The sequence below is a fragment of the Rhinolophus sinicus genome, linkage group LG12 (assembly GCF_036562045.2).
Source record: "Rhinolophus sinicus isolate RSC01 linkage group LG12, ASM3656204v1, whole genome shotgun sequence".
Classification (NCBI taxonomy): domain Eukaryota; kingdom Metazoa; phylum Chordata; class Mammalia; order Chiroptera; family Rhinolophidae; genus Rhinolophus; species Rhinolophus sinicus.
Window position 1 is genome coordinate 52,757,117 of NC_133761.1, and position 22,941 is coordinate 52,780,057.

General features: G+C 43.3%; 1 protein-coding gene across 2 annotated transcripts in view; it reads left to right on the top strand.

Moving 5' to 3' along the window:
- KIF26B (kinesin family member 26B) overlaps window positions 1-22,941 on the top strand; it is a 402,861-nt gene that overhangs the window by 279,225 nt on the left and 100,695 nt on the right. For both annotated transcript variants that reach the window (XM_019730870.2, XM_019730871.2), the window contains one exon: window positions 10,697-10,880. In XM_019730870.2, coding sequence (XP_019586429.2) covers window positions 10,697-10,880 — 184 coding nt within the window. The remainder of the gene's footprint in view (window positions 1-10,696; window positions 10,881-22,941) is intronic.

Below are 22,941 nucleotides of genomic sequence, written 5' to 3' on the forward strand. Positions count from 1 at the left end.
TCTACCTCTCCCTCTAGTGGGGCTGCTGAGGTACCAGCATTTCAACTTCCTGGATCCAGGGCAGTCCGGCCTTGCAGCCGAGTCAGGGGCAGGTATTCTGGGCCACTGCTGTGTCCGGTTCATATCGTGCAAAGCAGAGACGCCATGCAAATTGTTGTTCTTTCAAATAACTAAGTATTTCTTCAGATTTCAACTATTAGTAAATAATTTGTTAAAAAGAAATATTGACGTTAAAGGGGGAAAAAGAAATGACTTCCTTTAGCAAACGAAACCAATGGTTATATTCAAATTTAATTAACCAAGAAGCCCCCAAACGACAGAGCGTGTCACCTCACATTGACAATTAATTAGCTTTGCTCTGAAAGAGCTACAGGTATTGAGTAAAGAGTTAGGGATTAAAGGCTTTATTTTCTCTGCAAACGCTGCCCATTTCTAGCTATCACACCTTGATAGCAATTTGCTGCTTCAAGCAACAACTTATATCTGAAGTGTGTAATTTCACGTCAGTTTTTAATTTCACATGATCAAAACATGGGGAAAGTGAGAATATTGCAGCGTTTCTTACAATATAAAGATGTTAAAAGTGAACAACGCAATTGCTTTTCAGTTTCTTATGCTTTTCAAGATAATTATCTACCAAAAGGCTAAGACAAATATTATGGAAAACTCCAAGGGAAATAGTGGTCACCTTTGGCTTTTAAATGGACTCTGTGTTCATGGTACATCATGCAGTTTCTTCCTTTTAACATTACATTAGCATATATATAAATGATTTAACTAGAAACTACTAGAGTTGGCATCTAAAAGGCAGCATGATGTAATGAAAAGAACATTAGATTCATTAGATTCTTGAAATCAAATTATCTGGAATATGCTTATTCCTTGAAAGAATCTTAATTTTAGTTGGATAGTCCTTGAACTGTGGAAGGTTTATATGTACATGTATTATGGACAATCGTTTCTGAGCAGAAAAACCAGGCACTGGTGGTCCATAAGAAATGAGCTTTAATTAGTCTATGATTATCTTTTTCTCTGTCTATATTTATAGGCAATTGAAACAGCTGGGTTGTAGTGGCATGGTTTCATCAATTCCATTCAATAAGGGTAGCCAGTTCTCAATAATTGATGTTTATGAAAGATACCAGGAATGACAATGAACCAAAATCATATATATCTAGTTTGGGATGGATTTTTAAATTGCATTCGCCTTGACTTGGGTCTGGTGTCATAGGTGTTCACAATTCTTTTCACTTGTGTATTGAGCCCAACGTATGACTCTGGAGCAGGCCCAGCTGCCTTGCTTTCCTGGTACTAAGCAGGCGTGGTCTGGGCATATCCGGCCAGGGACATAACAATCTGCAGACCAGCTACGTTTGGTCAGAGGGACTGATGACTAGGTCTGTTAGAACAGGAAAACATGTGTGGGGACCTACGTGCAAAAAGGAAGAAAGTCCGCGAGATCCATCAAGGCTGGAGCGGAAGGCCTATAAGCAGCAGCCCAGATGCAAGCGATCCGGAAGCCAGGTTAGGAGGCTGGGAAGACCCAGCCCCAGGCCTTGGCACAGCCTACATCACAGGAACAAAAGCAGGGAGAATGGGGGCACAGCTGTGACTAGGTCGTCAAACCCAGGTGCATGGCCACTGGCACCAGGTCAGACAGCAGGCAAGACTGTCCCACAGGTACAGGCAGTGTGCCACCCTCAGCTTTCTCCTCACCTGGCACTATCCAGGGCGTCTCCTCAACACATTTCAAGCAAAGTGCCCTAAAGGCGCACCTCCAGACTTCTGTGTTTATTATGCATTTTGCCTCCCTGATAATCCAGTTGTCACGAGTGTGTTGGGCAGGTGGGAGCCCACCCCTCCAGGACAGCAGGGAGTAAGGAAGTATAGTGTTGTAGGTCTGTGTGGAGAGAAATAACAATGCAGTTGTAATAAGAAGCTAATAGCTATGGAGTCACGAGCTAACGCGTATATCACATGGCATCAAAGGCAGTTTCTACATCAGCACTATGTTCCTTTAGACTTTTCTATTACGCGTGAATTGAAAGTAAATTGGGCTTTATTCCATTTTCCAATGTTTTTGAAAAAGTGGAGGCGCTCTCTCTTACAACGGGAAAGATTGCTGAGGCTAGAAGCAAGTTCAGGCCATTGCTAAAGTCATCGAGTCTCAGAAAGAGAACGTCCCTCTTTCTAGGAGTTTTCCGCCGGGTCTTCACCTGGAATGTGTTGACTCACTGGGTTTGCTGGATGTACAGAAATAGAAAAATGTAATAAGGCAGTCCACCTGTCCCCAGGCTGCCAACAGAGTGTGGCACCAACCTGTCAGGTTCTAGACAAAATTAAGTTCATTAGAGCAGAGGTCCCCAACCTTCTCTTGGGCCCTGGGCCCAGCCCCCTTGGTGACGATGCTCCATCAGAGTCCCTGTCACACGGAATAACAAAGGAAGCCAGGAAGATCAGTCGCAGTGTCATGTCCTACTGCCAGGCGGCCAGAGGTGAGCGGGGGTCAGGGACAGCAGAGGACTAAGCAGCTGCTGTATAATGAGCTGGCAGGGCTGTACTCCTGGCAAGACAAGTAGAAGAGACTTTCTGAAAATGTTCCAAATCCCAGAGCAGCTTACCTGAGCCCAGAGGAGCCACAGCACCGGAAAGACAACAGCACGGGCACCCATCAGAGCCGGAGGCGGAGGCCGCTTGCTGCTCTCTGAGCTCTGGAGACACAGGGACCCCGCAAGGCATCGACTCTGCCACTGATAGAGTGTGTATCTGGTGTTTCTAAAACCCAAAAGTCCACGTCCAGGAAATACCACATCCACGCTTTGTAGTCCTGCTCAGCTTTCCATGCCGATGGCTAATTCTTTTATGAATCATCGGCGTTATTTGGGCAGATAGAAGCGTTTCTATTTTCACACAAGCAGCTTGGCTCAGCAAACACCTTCCTAGGTACCTGGCTTTCAGCAAAGAAGCTTTCGCTTTGAATAACTGCTGTAAAAGAATTAGTTTGTTTATGAATGGGCTCCTTTTTCTCCCACAATTTTTGCGTTGAGTCACTGTTTCATTTACCCTTAGTATTCTCACTCTGGCCGTGAAAAAAACCCAGACCTAAGTGGATTAGTAACACCCATCAACAGTACGGTTTTCAAATACTGCTTTTTACCATTTTTTGTGCCTCCAGACCTGAGTGAAAGGAGTGCTCCGCAGATAGCACAGTTCAGGAAAAGCTTTTAGCTCCAGCCTGATGGTGAAGCTCTTTAGCTGGGTAGTGGGTTTACCTGCCGTGCATCAAAGGCTTCTCCCAGCTTTCCATCTCTGCTGCTTGGGAGCCAATATGACGTTATCAGTAACATTGGGAGGTGTGGGTTCTTCTCACTGTGCAATATGGGAGTCGACTCTTGAACACATAGCAATTGCTGGGTGATGCAAAGGTGACATTAGTGATGTGTTTAGCCTCTGGATCGCATAGTTCTTTTGTGTATAGTTGTCATTCAATAAACATTGATTGATCGATTGAGTAATTGATTGAGTTTCCAGAGCACTGAAATGCATTCTAAGCAGCTTCCAGAATTCTTTTTGAGTCTGTGAGGGAGATGCATGAGCTGGGATGTAACCGTGTTGTGTGATGGTGATAGTTGTTGGGTTGTTGTTATCATCATGCATGGACTCACCCTGGGTCGGGATTGTAGGAATAGAGAAGCCATTTTCATATAATTTTCCTTTCACGTCCTAATTCTGGGCATGACCTAACTCACTCAGCGGAGACATTTTTCCCCTATGATATGCAGGTAGGTTGCTAAGCAACTGGATCAGTAATTGGTAAATGCTTATATATGATTTGATTTGAGTTACATACAAAAATATGTAACTGCTTTTTTTGTCTTCGTTATTAGACAAGTGATTATCATTTGGTTTTATTTGCCCCAATGAAATAAAATAACCGCTTTTATTTAGCAAATTGCATAATAGCATGATGTACTGCAAAGACCCTGGGTCTAGAAAACAGAAAACTTGAATCCTAATCTCAACTATGAAAATCACCAGTCGTGTGACTTTGGTTAAAATCAGGAAACTTCTGAGCCTTCATTTTATTTAAGTCTGTACTTTGCAGCACAAATACCTTCTCTGCTTGCGTCAGAGGGCTGAGGATGGATGTGATGATGTGTGGAAAGTACTTTAGAAAGAGGAAAACATCCCAAGCCCTAAGCATTATGTAGAACTGCAGACTACTTAACCTGGGGAGGTGGTGTTTGTTGGTGTAGATCCAAAGGCCAGATCGGTTAGGAAGTGCTGAGTGATACACCAGCCCATCAATAAGGCACAAAGCCCTGGGGCTGGTCTGGGAGCTACAGAAGAAAGGAAACACATGGTATTGACCTTCAATGAGTTAATAATGCTGTGATGGAGGCAACACTAATAACCTACGGAAGGGAAAGACCACATGGCAAAGCAGCATCTCGTTATGTGTTAAAACCTAAGATAGATACTCTCAAGATGAATTGCTGTATGTCTTCAGGGGAAAGGATGATGGTCCCTGAAATAGCTGGTGAGGGCAACTTGTACAAGCCCTTGAAGAGTGGGTACATTTTTAAGAGAAGAATAAGGGGAAATTCATAGCAATTACCACTATGGGTTCATGTGGTACATTAAGTTGCAAAAATCAATCCATTTTCAAATTATAACTGCCTGGCCGTCGTGTTTTAACACAATATTGTTTGAGGTTGATGGTCAGCCATGTTTTGCCTCCTAGCAGTAAACATTTTATTTGAAGTTGTGTCATGAATTATTTTCCTGCACTAATGAAATGGATCATTTACATAAAAATCAGAAAAACCCCAAGACCCATATGCTTTCAGTCTCTGGGGACATGGAAATGACCTCGGTGACAGCCAATTAGAAAATGGAAAGGTGAAGGAGGATACTCTTATTCCCTGTTTGGAGAGTCTCTGAAATGACTAATATGCTTCACGGCAGTGCCAGAATACTTCTAAGTAGGTGTTAATTCAAGATGAAGCATAACTGGTGTTTTTTCACACGTAGATGGAGATCTTAACTCTTTCCAGAAGCTTGCCTCAGACCACTGGTTCTTGTCACATATCCTCCTTATGTATAATCTGGTTTATTTTCTTCTACCCCTGCGTCATAGACCCCATGGATTTCCTAGGAGCTACTGTGATCTGTCATGTCATTGCTCATTATCAGAGAGTCTTAATCCTCAGAGCATTGAAATGTTTTATAATGGCACATAAGCCATTGGAGCCGAATGCAGCCCCAGCCATTGTCACATTAAATTGCAGCTTGGCTTGTCTCTTACATGCTGACAGCGGAGATTCTACCACTCCCGCCTCCCTCCTGGGTCAAGACCCTTTCTGTGCAGCAGATGTGGTCTCCTGAGTTCTGAGGGCCTCACCCTGCCTTCCTCTTGAGCAGTTTTTCAGTTGCTATCTCACCAATCAATTGCCTGGGTCCAATTTGTTGAGCTTGAATGACCTCTTAATTTTTATAAACCTTTTATCCACCTATCTGAGCATCCCCCATTTGAACACCTCCCCCCTCAGACCAGAAGAAATGCTCTCAGGATGTGGTTAGCAACACATAGTGCATAGAATTTTTAAAAGGATAGAGAATCCTTTAAAAAAGAAAAGAAAAAGACTTTACTGCCTGATATTTCTGCCTGTTCCCTAAGGGAAGTTCTATTCTTCATGTAACTAATAACTCTTAGAAGACTGTTAGGTTGATATTTTGGTAATCCCTAGACACTAAGGTTGGTGGACCCCAATTTAATTCTCATGAGATATACTTAGACTGGGGGGCTGTCCATTTAAACAGCCCCACAGTTCTGAAAATCAAAGGTCAAATAATTTGTGTGCATCTATCACACAAATGCAAAAAAATAAAAAAATAAAAATAAATAAGTCAGAAAATCTCTGTAAGTTTCCCTCCAATCTATATAACTGAGATGTAAGAATTTCTCCCACCAAAACCAATAAAATTCACCAGATAATTATTTACCTCATTTTGTTGTAGTTGTTTTTGTTTTTAGATCTGGCTAATGAAAACAAGTCACCATCCTATGTGAAGGTCATCTCAATTCTAAACAGATTCTTGAATTCATATATCATCATATTGATGTGTTAGGATGCTTGTCTCCTGCACGAGATGAGCAAAGATATGGAGAGAAGGGTAGAAGCCAGAGGGAAGAATTGAGCTCAAGGTTTAAATTTTTGCCAAGTTCACACCATCGCTCTTCTCACAGCCTGATAATGCTTAGCATGGTGCCACTTTCTTTATAGGTGTTCGGTAAATATTAATTTCTTCCTGCTAGAGAGACTATTTCTTTCTTGAAAGAAGGCACAGAGAATTAAATGAAGCTCATGGATATTTAAAGATGTACGCTGGGATGAATAGCTTTAGGAAATATGTGATGCAATCTGTGGTGAGAAGGAGACAAGTAAATATTGCTTATGATAGCATTTTAGATTAATTTCTTATTGTTGGAAATCTTATAAAAATAATGCACTCATTTGTTTTTCTCCCTATGAAGAAAGAACATAAAGCATTAATTACACAAAATACACTTCCAGCCCAAAAGCCTTTACCTTTTTAATTATTTCTTTATGTCACTGAATAATACAATTATACATGAATGATTTCTGGACCTTAACCTTCTCCTATCTGCATGTCATTAAAGTACTATATAAAAAGAGCAGAAGCTGCTGACTTCCACGAAATTGGAACATATAAAAAAAGAGATAAAACAGCTGATTATGATGCTGTGGAAATTAAAATAAAATCTTATGGAATATGTGGCTATAAAATGTGATTTCCATTAATTTCTAAATTCTGGAATTCTCTTGGTATGTTTAGTTTCTAGACATGCTTTAAGAAGAAAATCATTTTTAAATGGATTTTCAAAATAACCCTCTCCATCAGTGTTTTACTGCATTGAGGCCAACAGAGGCTTCCCTAAATGGCATAGAGATTCCAGGATCATTCCAGAATCTCTGCCTGGAATGAGATTTTGGAATTTATCTGATTTTTCCAAATGCATGCATACTTAACCCGGATATGCCCTGACTATTTCATGAAGCAGACCCATCGCTAGTGGTTTATCCCGTGTGTAGAAAGATGTCCCTTACACTTATAAACCCCTTACATTTCACCTGCTTGTTTTGCTACCTGTTCAGAGATATGGCACAATACTGGCACATACACTAGACTGAGTCTGGGCTCCACTACTAACTACTGTATTCCTTCGAAGTACCATGCATTAAGTTCTTCCTGTGTGGTAACCCCTTTATATGTACTCTTATTTAATTTTCATTAAAATTCTATAAAGCCTAATAGTAGGTACTATTTTTGCTGTATCTTACTATGCAGAAATTGAGGCTTGACAATAATAGGATGGAATTGCCATTTTCTGAAAGAAGGAAGGCTGAGGGCATTTAGTTTTTCAGGAAATGATTAGGAATTTGATTTTAGAGATGAAAGTTTGAGATTGCTATTAGACACCCAAGTGGAATTGTTGAAGAGGGAGTTGGAAAAATAAATAGAGTTTCAGAAAGAGGTCTAAGCTGGAAATAAAAAGTTAGGAGTCAAGGCATAACAGTGCTATTGAAAATGTGATCCGGGAAGAAAATAGCAAGAAATTGAGTGTAGAAGTAAGGGGGACCGAGGACTGAGGCTTAAGGGAACCCCACTCCTGGGAGGTTGGGGAGAAGAGAAGAAACCAGCAGAGGAAACCAGAAAGGAATGTCCAGGAATGTCCTGGAAATGTAAAGCAGACAGTATGACAGGGAGCAAGGATTACGCAGTGTTCTAATAGGTCAAGTAAGACAGGGCTGAGGACCATCACATTTAGCGGCCATGGGTCATCGGTGGCCTTGACGAGAACAGTTTCAGAAGAACAGTGGGTCGATCACTTCATGGGAATGAGCTTTATAGGGAATGAAAGGATAGGAATTGGAGATACCACGTTTCCCCGAAGATAAGATCTAGCCGGACTATGAGCTCTAATGCGTCTTGGAGCAAAAATTAATATAAGACCTGGTCTTATTTTAATATGATATTAGACTGGATCTTTAATATAATATATGATATGATATGATATGATATGATATATGATATGATATATAATACCGAGTCTTATATTAATTTTTGCTCCAAAAGACGCATTAGAGCTGATTGTCTGGCTAGGTCTTATTTTCACGAAAACACGGTAGCAAGTATACAGAACATTTTCATTAAGTTTCCTGCAAGGATGAGCAAGGAAACGTGACAGTGGCTGGCTGGGGAAGAAGAATCAAGAGAAGGATTTGTGTTTTAGTTTTTAAGATGGCAGAAATACCAGCCTGTTTGTATGACATTGGGAATGACCTACTACAGAGTGAAAGTTGGTGCTGGAGGAGAGGAGAGGAGAGGAGAGGAGAGGAGAGAGAGAGAGAGAGAGAGAGAGAGAGAGAGAAGTGATGTCCTTGGGTATGTCCTTCATATGCTTTAATTTCACGGACTCTGGCTGTCTTCTTCCACAGGGTCCATGTGTGGGGTGTATGTGGACATGGGTGGTAGAGATTAAAAAAAAGAAAAAGGCCAACAGGCCACTACCTCTTCTAAGGTGCCTTTTAGTAGCACCCCCTCCTCCTCCTCCACTCTTCTCTCTGTCTCCCCATTTGGACTGGGAGTCCCAACTGGTGGGGGAGTGGGAACCACAGTAACCCCCCCCCCATCCTTTAGCCACTGGACAATAGAACCCTAACATAAATCGAGAAATACCATCTTTCAGGTCACCAGCTTCCCCCTTCTTCCTGACTCTCCAAGACATAGGCAGCCTGGCTTGACATCAGTGAGGGGTCGCTGAGCAAAGGGTTGGGTGTCGGAAGAATGCGGTGCTGATGTACCCACATGGACGAGTCGCTGTTTGTTCAGGGAAAGCGTCTCAAAGAGAAATGGAAACTGCCAAGAGAAGCGCCAGACTCATCATTGACCAATAATGCTTCACCTTTAATTTTAGATAGAAAGTATCAGGCAATGAGATCATGAAAATAAGAATCATTCCTACTATTTTTCTTTTCACTGATTGGCAAAAGAAGCATTATGGAAGTCTCCCTCTGGCGCTTTTCCTTTTCCTCTGCCTTCGATTGAGTGACTGCAGAGTTCCCTGAAGCAGGCACATGGGATTGAGACTGGGGATGGGGCGGGGGGTGGGGGGTATTATTCCATCAAAATCTGTTATTCCTCATGTATCTCCTTTCTCTGTATTTCACGCTTGTGAAATCAATTTTCAGTTTCATGGCTGAGGAAAAATTAAGCTTTGAAATGGTATTTCCATTTGCTGTATTTGTGCGCGGCAATTTTGTAGCTCAGGGAATTTGTCAAAAGCATGATAATTACTGATGCAAAATTAAGACTAACTTTTCCACGTCATTATGATGCGGGACGAGGGGCAAGAAGGTGCAAATGGTGCTGATTTTGTCTTTTCCACCTGCCTCTCCTGTGACCTATTATGTAATTGGTGAGCTCACTGGATGGAGTATGAGGTTTTGATCTGGAGAATCAAGTCATGGTTGTCTAGTTGTTTTAAGCAGCCGCTCGAGTGTTTAGTGGCCTTTGACAAGGAAACTGGAATTCTTCGAATAAGTATAATGTGAAAGCACTGAGAATTAATCCAGAACTGAGTATATGGTGGTCTGTGAGATGCTTTTGTCTCATATTTTTCTTGCCTTGTTTTTCCCTTCTTCTCCATAATAAGATTATCGTATTTTGAATGTTACAGAACATTTGAATGAGGGGAGATGTGATGCGAACAACCAATGTATTAGTGATGAGGCCACCTCCCCCACTCCTGCCTGTCCTGTTTGTACCCTCAGTGTCACCTTTGTTGGCTGTGATCTTCTTACCCCCACACTTGAACGTGAATTGCATTTTTTTAAATTAGTTTCAGGTGTACAAAATGGGAAAATATATTTGTCAATGTTACGTCTGATAAGGGGTTAATATCCAAAATTTATAAAAAACTCAACTCAACACCAAAAAAACAAACAACCCAATTAAAAAATGAATTGCATTTTGTAGTGAAAGACCGCTCCGGAAAATAAGCCTGTTCTCCACATGAGCAGCGTGAAGTCTGAGCCTTCAACATAACACCCTGGCTGCAGTTTCTCCTGATTTGGTGTGATGTTTGATTTATTTTTCCCCATTGCACGGGGGTGTGTGTTTTTCTTCCATGAGCGTGTACAGAACACACCTTGACAGCTCACCACGTGGCTCTTCATCAGACTGGTTTGGGTTTTACAAGGTGTTAGAATTTCTAAGTAACTCATAAGATCTCTCCCACTTGAGTTTATACTAGAGAAGTTATGGAGTGATTAACCTAATAGGGGCTGTTTATCCCCAAAGATGACCAGCTTCATTCATGCTTAAGTTGAGTGTTTGTGCATAACAGACAATTCTTTGTAAACCTCGATTGCAGAACCAGGTAGTTTTATGGCTTTCTTTCTGCTGTAGACATGATTGGGTAGCTCCTTTAGTTCATTGTGTTGTAGCACGGGGCTGCTACAGGGCACACGGAGGATGGAGAGAGGACTATTAAGCCTCAAGAAGACCTAGGAAGTGCTTTAAATGAAAGAAAACAAAGTCAACCTAGCACATCTGACTGTACCACACTTTTCCCCTTATTGTTCCTTTTCTGCATTTTTCCCTCCAGAGCTGCCCAGAAGTTAAATCTGTCTTCTAAAAAGAAGAAACATCGACCTTCTACTTCTTCGGTTGCCGAGACACCTCTCTTTGCCACCAGCTTCAGTGGCATTCTGCAGACCTCCCCTCCCCCAGCCCCACCCTGTCTGCTGAGGGCTGTCAACAAGGTGAAGGACACCCCCGGCCTGGGCAAGGTAGGCACCCCTGGCTCAGTGTGTGGGGTTGTGGATCAAGGGCAAGAAGAAAACCAGGGCTCCGGTGTGTTGGTTAAAACAAGAAGGTGACAGGGGAAGAAAGGAAACAAAAGGAAACTCCTATGGGAGTCCTGTAAAATTGTCTTTGGCTACATACACTAAATAGCAAATTAAGACTTGCCAGTTACTGGAGATCTGATTTTGGCAGAAAGGAAAAACATTTCTGCCTGGTTCACAGAACTGTAACCCTTTCAAGAAGACACAAAGCCACCAAAGAGGGAAGGCAGAGGCCAGAGACAAAGAGCAGTCACAGTTCAGGAAAAAGACATAAAGATGCTTCGTAAATTCCTGGTGACACTTCCATTTTTTTCCCTCACCTTCAGAGAAATCACTATTTCTGCTTTTGTACGAGACCACTGATGGGATTTCTGGGGAGCATTTGCGGTTGTGCTGTTCTAGCCAAGAAATGCAATTTTGAATTGTTACAAATACTTAGGAAGAGATGCAAAAGCACTATTGCGAGATGTCGTTCAGCTATGTTTGGGATAACTCAGTTTTCAATATCATCTTTAAACTGTCTTCTGAGATCAGTACCTCGGGGGAAGCACCGTATGGTTCCCTCTTCTTCAGTTGCTAAATAAGCTGAGACGTATGAAGCCATTTAGCTAGAGAAAGAGATGGCTGTGTTATTTCTTTTATTTTCATCAGAAGCGGGATGGTCCACACGACCTTTCCAGTCTCTTGCCAACTTACCATGAGTCACCCAGACTTCGTGTTGGAAAGTTGCAGGGCAGGCGGAAGGCGGCTAAACTCTGCAGCCTGAGCTTTGGTTTATTTAAATAAATCAAGCTTTGGTTTATTTAAATCCCTAGTTCACTTTCCCCTTGACCCTCAAACATAGTTATTCCTGGGTTCCTGGTCTTCAGTGGCCTCAGACTAACTCGGAACTCCTTCTGGAGTTCACCCTGGCTCCCCCTGCCCTTCTCCCTTGGTGCTTTTCTCCTTTCTTCATGTTTCCTGTCTCCTTCCACACTCTGCCATCCCCAGACTTCACCACCCCATTGGGAAGGTATCGACTTGCTATGTTACGCTGTCCAACAGTATCTCAATTTTAAGACTCTGTTGAGTACAGCAATCCTTACTCTAATGGAAAGCATCCAACCCTGGAGTTTTCTATGACATCAGGTGAGGCAGGTAGTTTTCAGCTGACGGCTTTTTCAGGCCCAGAGGTAAAGCAGGGAACTAGGCAGCAGGGTAGTGACCTGGGCTCTGTCTGTGAGACCTGCAGTCGTTTCGACAACCAGGGAAGGAGATGCAGGTCATGGTATGGACCAGATCTCCCCTCCAGAAGAGGACTCACCTGCGTGGGAGCTGCTGAGAAAGGACAGTGACACCTGACGAGGGGCACGTAGCAGTAACAATGGCCTGTGGATATGCTGCTTTCTAAGGGTGGGGTGTATCAGTAACTGCAGGAATTCTTAAACTAAAAAAAAAAAGATCTTTAAATATGGTAAGATACACATAGCATAAAATTTATATCCAAGCCATATGAAGTGCATGTGGGCTTTTGCTTTGCTTCAGAGAAGTTAGGAACTTTAGCATCAGAGCTGCACTGCCTGGGGCAAGGTGAAATCGAGCTGCCACTTGTGTCTCCGCATCTCGAGCTCAGAACAACACTCAGCCTCTCTTCTGAATAAATGTGAACAGACGTTTCAATGCTATCCCTTTGAAGGGGTACCAGGTTGTTAGCCAAACCGGGGCTCATATACCCCAGTGTGGCCCTGTCCAGGACCCTCACCATCAAACACTTAAGAAACTGTCTTTCTGCCTCTTTAGCAGTGGCCCTGTCTGTGGTTCCTAAAAGGGTCAATGTAGATACACCTTCAGGATGGCCTGGGCCCCAATCCTAGGGCCTTTTGTCCTCTCCTTACTCCATCCTTATCTACCTCACTATAGCTCTGAGACAAGGGGAGCAGGATGCCAAGCCAGGGCCTGAACCAGCAGAAAGAGTGTTACCAGCCAGGACAAGACTCAGCACTTACACCAGAATAGTTTGGAGGGCACTGATTCGATCTTGATTTCATAATGTACTGTGAGTAGTGACCACATATTATTATAAATACAATAAGCAGGTATGAGACCAGGTGCAACTACAATTGATATTATAATTGTTTGTAAACTAAAGCTTGCAAATCATGCACTTAATTTTTTTTTATGGAAGACGGTATCCCTCTCACTCATTTGCAATCCAATGTTTTTTTCTCAATGGGAGAGAAAGAGGTGACATTAACCAGCCAGGAAAGGTAGGAAGCCCTGAGTTTGTCCCTGGAAATGTGTCATGGATGGGGTCGTCAGGCTGAGTGTCATAGAAGGTGATGGAAGGGGTGACTTCTGTCTGACCAGTGGCCACATGGCAGCCGTTCTGCTGAGCATGGGGGATGGGCATTGGTGGGGAGGAAATGGCCATGGGAGGGAGGGAGTGTGCTCTCTGGAAGACCGTACTAATCATATACTTATTACTGGAAAACATGTGTGTGATTGAAATAAGAGGTTGGTAAGCACCCCTCCCATCCCATCCCGCCTGCTACACACAGAGTGTCTGCTTCTCATAACGCTAGAAGGCCTTTGCTCTGCTCTAGGGCACCCATTTCCCAGGCTCATGCTTTTCCCACCCCCACCCTCCCAATATCTCACTATAACTAGGAACTGCCCTTCTGTTCACTCACATGGAGAGAATTTCCATCAATTTATCTGTTGCATAATTTACGTATTAACATCTCAAAGAAATACAAAGGAGTTTAATATAGAACATAAATAATTGACACGATTTATAAATCGGTATGTTTGAAGCAGATAAGCTTGACGAAATTGCCAAAAGCAACCTAATTATTTATACTGGAGCTAGGGCCTCCTGTGGGGGGGCGGGGTGCAAGCCCAGCCCAACCCACACCTCTCATGCCCCAACCACCAAGGACTTCCTCAGGAAACCTGGGAGGTTTTCACAGGCATGGAAGGGCTTTTATGGGTTTATTTAGGGCAGCCCCTCTCATGTAGTAGACAAGAAAACTGAGACCCAGAAAAGGTAAGAGCGTTCCCAGTAAGAGAGCCTTCTGAATCAAATGAAGTCAGGATCTTTAAGCCATGTTATTTTCTACTGTCTCACTGGGCTGCCACTAGGTAGATACACATGCCTTTCAAATTCGGGGATGGAGACAAGCATGTCATGGAGCCATGATGGTAGCAAAGTAACACTGGGGACCAGTTGCCTTCATCCACTGGAGAAGGACAGGCTTCCCTTCAAAGTCATGGTTGGGAGAGAAAGGGCGGTGACGGTCAAGATCAGACAGAGATCCAGGTCAGGATACTCCATTCCACCCCTCCCCTCTGTCCCGGGATTCCAGCAGCAACTCCTTCCCCACCACCCCCACCTGCCACACACACACAGACACCCAGTCATTGCTGGCCACGCCCCCCACCCTCTACCCTGAATCATTGCTGCCACTGAGCACTTCTTGAGGCAAAGTTTTTTCTGGAGGCCATGGTGCTGGAAGAATGTGAGGTCACTTCGGTATACTTGGAGGTGAAACCGCACACGTACAACACAAAAAACACCTCAAGATACTCAGCACCGAAAGCCGTTCTTGGCACACAGCAAATATTTATTGAGGACCTACTGTGTGTCAGGCACTGTACTGGGCAGTAGGCTTGCAATCATGAACAGACAAGGCGGAATCCCGCCCTCACAGCACTTGTAATTTAGTGCATTATTCCCATTAGTCTTAGCTCACCCACCTATACCCATGTGAAGGACAGCCTGATTTATGGAAAAGTTGAAATTACAGACTTACAATAACTCTGTCTAACTTTGAAGTTACGTAAAGAAACTATACTACTAAGCGGCCTTGTGAAGACATCCTTAATGAGTGGATAAAGATGATTAGTAGGATCGAAGCAGCTTAGTCCCTGTTTATATTCCATTGATTTGGCTTATATGTAAATTATACTTCTAATCTGTTTGAAAATGGTTCCTTCTCCTAAGTCAGTAAATGCTCTCAGTGAAATTTGTTTGCACAATTAATTAACATCCATGTTTAAGGTTCATTTGTTAGTGTGTCACAGCTTAATGTCAGAGCTCTTTGTCATGGGTTATCAGCTTCTAGAGCAAAGCACGTTATCTGTTTAACTCACTGAGTATATGACTCTACAGCCATGCCATGGGTGCATAACTGCTTTTACTTATGTTTTAAAAATTTATTTTTCAATTATAGTTGACATACAGTATTATGTTATTTTCAGGCGTACAACATAGTGATTAGACATTTATATACTTTATGAATTGAATATCACTCAGCCATAAAAAAAGTGAAATCTTACCATTTATGTGGGCAACATGGATGGACCTACAGGGTATGATGCTAAGCGAAATTAGACAGAGAAAGAGAAATACCCTATGAGCTCACTTATCTGAATTCTAAAATACAAAATAAATGTACAAACAGCACAGAAACAAACTCATAAATGCTTTTAAAGGTGAGAATGGTAACAGCAACAATCATCTTGATGATGGCAATCCCCCGTTTGTGGTTAGTTCTCTTCCCAGAAGAATACCTGAAGGGAAATACATGAAGCATGAAGGGAAGGAGAGCTTTTTTTTTTTTCTTTATAATCTCCAGGAATGCCTCAAAAGGATGGAATGATTAGCCTTTCCCCCCCACCCAAACATGTTTTGAGAATATAAGAAAATGCTTGTAGGTGAATGTTAGCAGCAAGAGAACAGACTATAGAATTTGGAAAGATTATAAAATTTGGAGGGAGGCAACATAGAGGAATTATGGGAAATTAAGCTGGGAGAGGTTGAGGAGGGCTTGTCATGCTTGATACATTCCTCCAATAGCTATGCACATGCTGTGTTCCAGGCACTGCAGTAGGTGCCACTGCAGAGACTGCCCACAGGAGCTGGTTGGTTACTCTGAGCCATATCTATGCAAAAGAGGAGGGAATATTCTGATCCCTATAAACTCTAGGCTCCCATGAAAATGTTTGCCTGGCATTCGGCGTCGACCACCACTCCTGTGCTACAAATGCTTTTCCTTCTGCTCGGGATCCCAGCTTACTGTAGTCTGGGTAGAAGAAGGGTGTGTGGTGTCCGTTTTGGGGGATGCCCATCACCACCCAGGCCCATCCACCTGTGCATTTCTGAACGCTTCATGGAGATTTCTCCTCTGTGGGCAGAGGATGCAGGGGATTTGGTGACATCCTCAGACTTGCAGTTTGGAAGTAGACTTGCTTGTCTAGCCAGATTCTCTCTTATGCAATAAAGGCTGGAGTCTTAGATCTTCTCAGTCCTTGATTTGAAGCCATCTGTCTCTTATTCAGCACTTTTCAAACCCAGTAGCAGTATATTTTGGCCTCTATTAAAATATGTAAGCATATGTTCTCTCTCTCTCCCTTTCTCTCTCTCTCTCTCTCTCTCTCTCTCTCTCTCTCTCTCTCTCTCTCTCTCACACACACACACACACACACACACACTCACATACTACTTGGCTTATGTCACCAAGTCCTATTGTCTACATTTCTAAACGTTCTCTTCTTTGGTGTATAAACTAATAAAAGCACACTATGTGTGCTTTTTTAGTATACTATACAGATTTATCAACATTTTTAGGGTAGAAGGCACTCAGTTACTAAGCCCTTGCTAAACACTGTATGGAAGAAGAAGCTGAGATTCTTGTTCAATTGACGTTTGATTACAAGAAGGGGAAACAGCAAGATAGAAAAATTCAATTAAAATAAGATTTCTTAAAAGGTTAGTACCTTTGTAGTAGCTCTTGCTCATTTATTCAACAAGTACCAATGGCTGGGACAGGTATCCCTTGTTCAAGAAGAGATGCCAGCCTGTATTGAGGAGAAAGTTCCATGCCTTCCAGCCCACCAAGGTCCAGGTTATTTGAACAATATGCAAATTATCGACTTACTCATTACCATCTCTACCTTTCCTCATCCTAAAGCTTTATCAGAGTGAAGAGGGCAGATTTGCGCCAGCCTTTAAATTCATTTCAAGTAGATATGAAATGAGTTCAATTGTGATGGAAAATTCTGGATTCCACTTCTCACTCACCAGTGACTATGCCATCCTTAAAAAGCTGGAGATGGGAAAAGTGAATTGTGAGTTTTCTATTTTGGTGGGGGGGTTGGGGTAGGGGATAACGCTGTCAATAACGCATACATTCTCCGTGAAGCAGTTCATCAGGACAGCTAGCCTGATAGCTCTGCAAATTAAATTGTCAGCTGGGAAATAAACTTGTGTGACCTTCCACTTCCTAATTACAGTTGTTCTTTTATGCACTCGGTTGGTTTTGGTTGAGTCTGCTAAGGTCATGTAGCTCGAGTTTGCTTTCTCCTTCTTTTCTTTTTTTATTCTGACCTCTCCTCCAACCCATATCTCGAGAGAAAGGAGACTTGGGGAAAATGTTCTGACTCATTAATCTTCGAGGTTTCTTTGTCCCCCGACGGAGACAGATGTGTCCGCACCAGTCCCGGAGCCCTCCCACCGCTGGGCCGCACATGCGCAGTATGCAGCTGCGCCATCCCTGAAACCCAGGGCTCAGCAATGCACATGCTGCTGCTCCAAGGCCTGTGCTGCTTCTGGAGCTAACCGCAGGGATCTAAGTCACGGGGACGTTTTCCTACACACCCAGCTGTACCACTCTCGAATTCAGCAGTCTCCATTCTTGAAAACGAAAGGGAAGTATTAGGAGGATGTTCTCCATTTAAGGCCACTGGACAGAAAAGTCATAGTACCAGTAAAACATGTCTAAAGAACGTGCTGTGCCATTTTCGTTTTTCATGACTGCCTTTAATACTGCAGATCAAGCTGTATGGATATCATTTTCTGTTGACTTCATTATTAGATGGGGAACTAGGAGGGTAAGCAGCATAGTTCAGCTTAATTAGATCCGATTTCTGATAGGATGGCACATTAGCATATATAACATACTCGTTTTCTGGCTTTCTTTGCCTGAGAGAGTTACACAGTGCAGACTGAATTAAGGGACTCCCGCTTAAGTAGAGAGGAATAGTTTCGTCTTGCAGCCTAGAGAGTTATCTGTCTTATATCCCAGGTCCATTATTGTAGTTTTCAGAGCACAGGCGGAGGAAGAGAGTTTTACATCCATTTACTCTATGAGGACTTCAGATCTCCCAGTTCTCTGAACTTCCCCTGCCTGCTTTAGGTGAGGAGCTGGGAGACTTTTGAAAACCTTCTGGTTTAAGTTTCAGGGACGTGAAGCCCTCCAGACACTGAAACCTGTAGCTGCACGGCACAGGAAATGTCTGTGGGTAAGCTAGCATTGAGGGCCTCCCATTTCTAGTGAAAAGTCCCTTTCAGTTTCTCTCACTAGGTTGTAAACTTCTGGGGAGAAGGAATCATGTACTTTCATCTTTGTACCCCGTCGGTACCAGCTTCCATAAAGGACACTCAAAAAATGGTGAATATTCTTACCTAATTCTGTTTAGTTCTTGTGAAGTACTGCTCAGGCCTTCAACACTGAATGGAATCCATCTTGCATGATGAGGCTGTGGTAACAAAGCAGAAACCTCAAGAACATCTAAATGACAAGACCCTACCGTCCCTTGGCCCCACTTAAACCTCAGCATGTGCGTTGCCCGAGGAGAGTGACATCAGAGAGATACTGGCAAAGAGCAAATACAGTTGACACCCTTACGGAGGGACCTTCTTCAAAGGTCATCTGGTCCAATCTTCTCGTTTTGAATGTGAGGGAACTGAGGCCCAACAAGATGAAGTAACTCGTGAACCCTTTTATGTGGGAGAATGTAAACTTTTGAATGTAAAAGATGATCGGTCATGACAACTTTAGGAAAGAAGTTGAATAAGAGATTCTTAATCTGTTCCTATTTTGTGACTTTCAGCCTTAATTCTGCTGGCTCTGTGTTTTTCAGGTAGTAAGTGGAGATGGTAGGTGTGTGTACGCATGTGTGTGCATGCACACTCATAGAGGAAAAGCAAGGTGATTTTTCTCAGGGGATTTTTTAAAGACTAGAAACCTTGACCGTAATTAGAGGATAGGTTTGGGGCCCCCTGGAACACCTGTAATCCCTAATTAGCATCCTGACTTATGGAATGAAAACACGAGATAAGATGAGGGAATTCTCTCTGGAATAAATGCCACTTTCTCAATTAACCAAAGGGCGATAAGATGGATTATAACACGCCAGAACAGGGCTCTTGATCATTCTTTGTCCAAAAACCACACTTTAGTCAGGCTCAGCACAATTAGACAATTACTGATACGAAGACAAGGGGGAGAGTAGGTATATTTTAAGCTAATATTTCTAGCATCTTATCTTTCTATGTCTTTCTCTTGCTAATGGCTGAAAGGAAAGTTAATCAAGATTTGCTCTAATTATCCCATTAAAATGAGATTGATAGTCATGTTTTATAAAAAATGGTGAGTCCAAACTGCTGAATTAATTAGAAAGTTTTCCTTTGTGCCTCAGAGTAGAAAACGCCCTTCTTGTCTACTGAATGACTTGCATAGCAAAACATTTGAATTCCTTTCTAATGCTTCAATGAACTAAAATGTATCATTATGGAGGGTAAAAATCCTGCTGGTACATTCTTAAAAGCAAAATGTAATTTTCTTTAGATTGTTAAATAGTTTCTGATTTAAAAATCCTCTGGCTGCTCAGAGCCCCAACATAAGACCTTCTATGTTCTCTCGTATTGCTTTGCAAGTCCATCTTAGCTCTGTTCTGTAATACTGTCTTAATCCATTCCAGCTGCTATAACAAAAATACTATAGACGTTGGGGGGGGGGGGGCTGAAACAACCAAAACTTATTTCTCACAGTTCTGGATACTGAGAAGTTCAAGGTCAAGGTCCTGGCAGATCTGGTGTCTGGTGAGAGCTTTGTTCCTGGGTTGTAGACAGTCATTTTGTTGTACCTCACATGGTAGCGAGAAGAGGAGAGAGAGAGAGAGAGAGAAAGCCAACTCTGCAGTCTCTTCTTCTAAGGCACTAATCTCGTTATGTCACCTGGGGGTTACAATTTCAACATATAAATTTGGGAGACATGTATGCAGTCGACAACACTGACCTTTAAATTCCAGCACTGAATTAGAGTATTTGAGTTTCCAGAAGAACCAGAAATAGTTCCATTCTAGTAGCATTTTAGCGCCAGAGACAAAATTCCTTTCAAGTTGTTGTTTTTGGTGTTTTTTTTAAATTCCTGTTTCTTTGCTCTGCTCTGTGTTCCATGCTACAGCCAACTACTCAGATAGAAATTGTATCCGCTTGTAGCTCAGTTGAGATCTCTTTACCACCAACAGTGAATATTTGGGGGATGCTAGCAGGGCACTGTACCAGCTATAGCTAATCAGAGATTTTTCTTGCTGAAACCACGGGTGGTAGAATCGATCAGTTTCCCAACGCTAGCTTCTTAGCTTTGTAAGTTCAGTTTTCTTTGGGAGTGAGCTCACAATGGTATGCCAGGATGCTGGGGGAAGGGTTGCCTGCTCCATCCTGAGTGCTTGCTGGTGGCCCAGCTTACCACCTGTAATCCATGCTCAGCCACGCCCACCCTCGGGGCAGCACCAACTGTGCAGTATTTAAGACCCATTTGTATCTGAAAACCCACAGGCTGCACAGTTAGGCTGGAGCAGTTCAGGCCAACTTGGGGAGAAAGAAAGGCAGAGGGTGGAGACCATGTAATGAGTTTGATTCAGCTAGTACTGATGGAGGAACTGCTGGGGGCCAGGCTGGAAAAGCCTTGTGTGTGTCGTGGAGTGAGGTGAGAACGGGAGCAGGAAGTGTGGATACAATCTGTCAACTCCTGACACACCTACAGCCGTCATCATTAAACAAGTTGCTACTGGCTTTTTCTCTCTGAGACTCAACACGGAGGTTACGGTTCCATTACCTCTATGGAATCTTTTGATTTCTTTGCAGGAGAAAGGGGACACTTTTTTCCCAAAGGTTATTTCCCTCAGCAGCTTGACCACATCCCCCCACCCCTACCCCAACACACACACACACACACACACACACACACACACACACACACATTGAGTTTGAGAAAGAGGACACGAGGCCTTTGGGAACGCCTTATCTCATGGATGACCAAGGGACAGAGTCCATTTATCCTGCCCTTGTGGACTTGTTCTGTTCCTTGTTTTAAATATTTGGAGAAAATATTTTACCACGTTTGTACCAGAAAGTTTTCAGTGATGGGCAAAGTGTTAAAAACCCACTCAATGAAATATTCCCTCGGTCACGTTTTCGTGGAAAGTTACTCACCAAAAACAGGAAGAACTGAGAGCAGAGATTGTTGGTCTGCCTTCCCCACTCCATCTCCATTTTATAAAAAAATGTTAAAAAGTTAGCCCCTTCAGAGGCCTCAAAGGATTCCAGAACTAGTAAAGCACCATTCAGACTGCGGCCAGCTACCCAGCCTGCAATCAGGCTGTCTGCTCCCATTACAAGAGTGAGTGTGAAGCATGGGCAGAAATGGATGCAGGACACCCGTGGCCTTATCCGCACCTCATCCAGAGAGATTGCTCTGTTCTAGGGATCCGGTATTTCTCCTCAACCTTCAACTGGCTGATTCCTGCCCATCCCGTGGGTATCCATGGCAGTGCCACTTCATCGGGCAAGATTTCCCTGGTTAGATGCTCCATTACATGCTTCCATAGCACCCTGTTTCTCTTCATTGCATTCCTCACCCTTTAGATGACTGATCTCCATAATTCCATGTTTAATGGATCCTTTTATTGACTTTACGCTTCGTGAGGGCAGTGCTACATCTCTCTTGATCCCTTCGAGTCCAGAGTATTACACAGGTGTGTTAGTCAGAAAAGCAGAACCAACAGGACTCTGTGTGTGTGTGTGTGTGTGTGTGTGTGTGTGTGTGTGTGTGTAGGCCAGCAGACTGGAGACCCAGGGGAGAGTTGCAATGCAAGTTCCAAGGCCATATGCTGGTAGAATTCACTCTTCTTCCAAAGAGGTCAGTCTTTTTCTATTAAGGCTTTAGCCGCTTAGATGAAGCTCACCCACATTATGGAGGGTCATCTGCTTTACTCAGACACTACTGATGTAAATGTTACTCTCATCAAAAACACCTTCACAAAAATATCTAGAATAATGTTTTTTCAAGTCTCTGGGCACTCCAGCCAAATTGACATATAAACTTAACCATCGCACTAGGTGAATGGATGGAATCATGATCTAGGTCTCCATTCTGCTCTGATGAGCCTTCACATTTGTATAAGGCCTGACGGTTCGTACCCCTTTTCACCTATATCACCCTTGGTCTTTAATGCAGCCCTGAGAGGTGGGCAGTAAGGGGCAGGGAGAGTGTTAGACCTTGCTGACAGAGGGGGACCCTGAGATTCATGGAGGACAAGAGGATTCTCAGAGGTGACCCAGCTTTTCAGAGTGGGTAGGGAGACCCTACATCTTAAGGTCCAGGGTTCTGTTCCTGCTCATACAACATATCTTGGCGACTTCCCTTGGCCAGGCACTGTTCTGACTGTTTCACTTGTTAAATCCTCTTTACAACTCTGCGGAAAGGGTCTGTTCTAGTCACCCCCATTTCACATCTGAGGAAGGTGAAACAGACTTAAGGAATCTGCCTGAGGTCACACACCGGGTCCGCGGGAGGGCTGGGACATGGACCCCACTTCTGGAGCTTGTCCTCTGCACTGCACACGAGACAATGGGAATGTCTGAATTGCAACTTTCGTTTAAAGACGTACGTAGTGAGTATTTATTGTGCTGGGCTCTGTGGAGACATCGCTGGGAGAGGCAGCCGTCCCTGAACCCGTCGTGCCGCCCTCCCTGGCCGGCCTCTGCTCTCAGGCTTCTCTCGTCATGGACCATCTATCCCTTCGCATCCACACCCACACGCTCTCCAGTTCTGGCTGAGTCCCACTTGCGTCAACATCCCGCATTTATCCCCAAACTGGCTCCCTCTCGTCTCTGATGTTTGCTACCACCTACTTCCCCACGAGTAGATCTTCTCACTGACCATTTACTACTTTATAC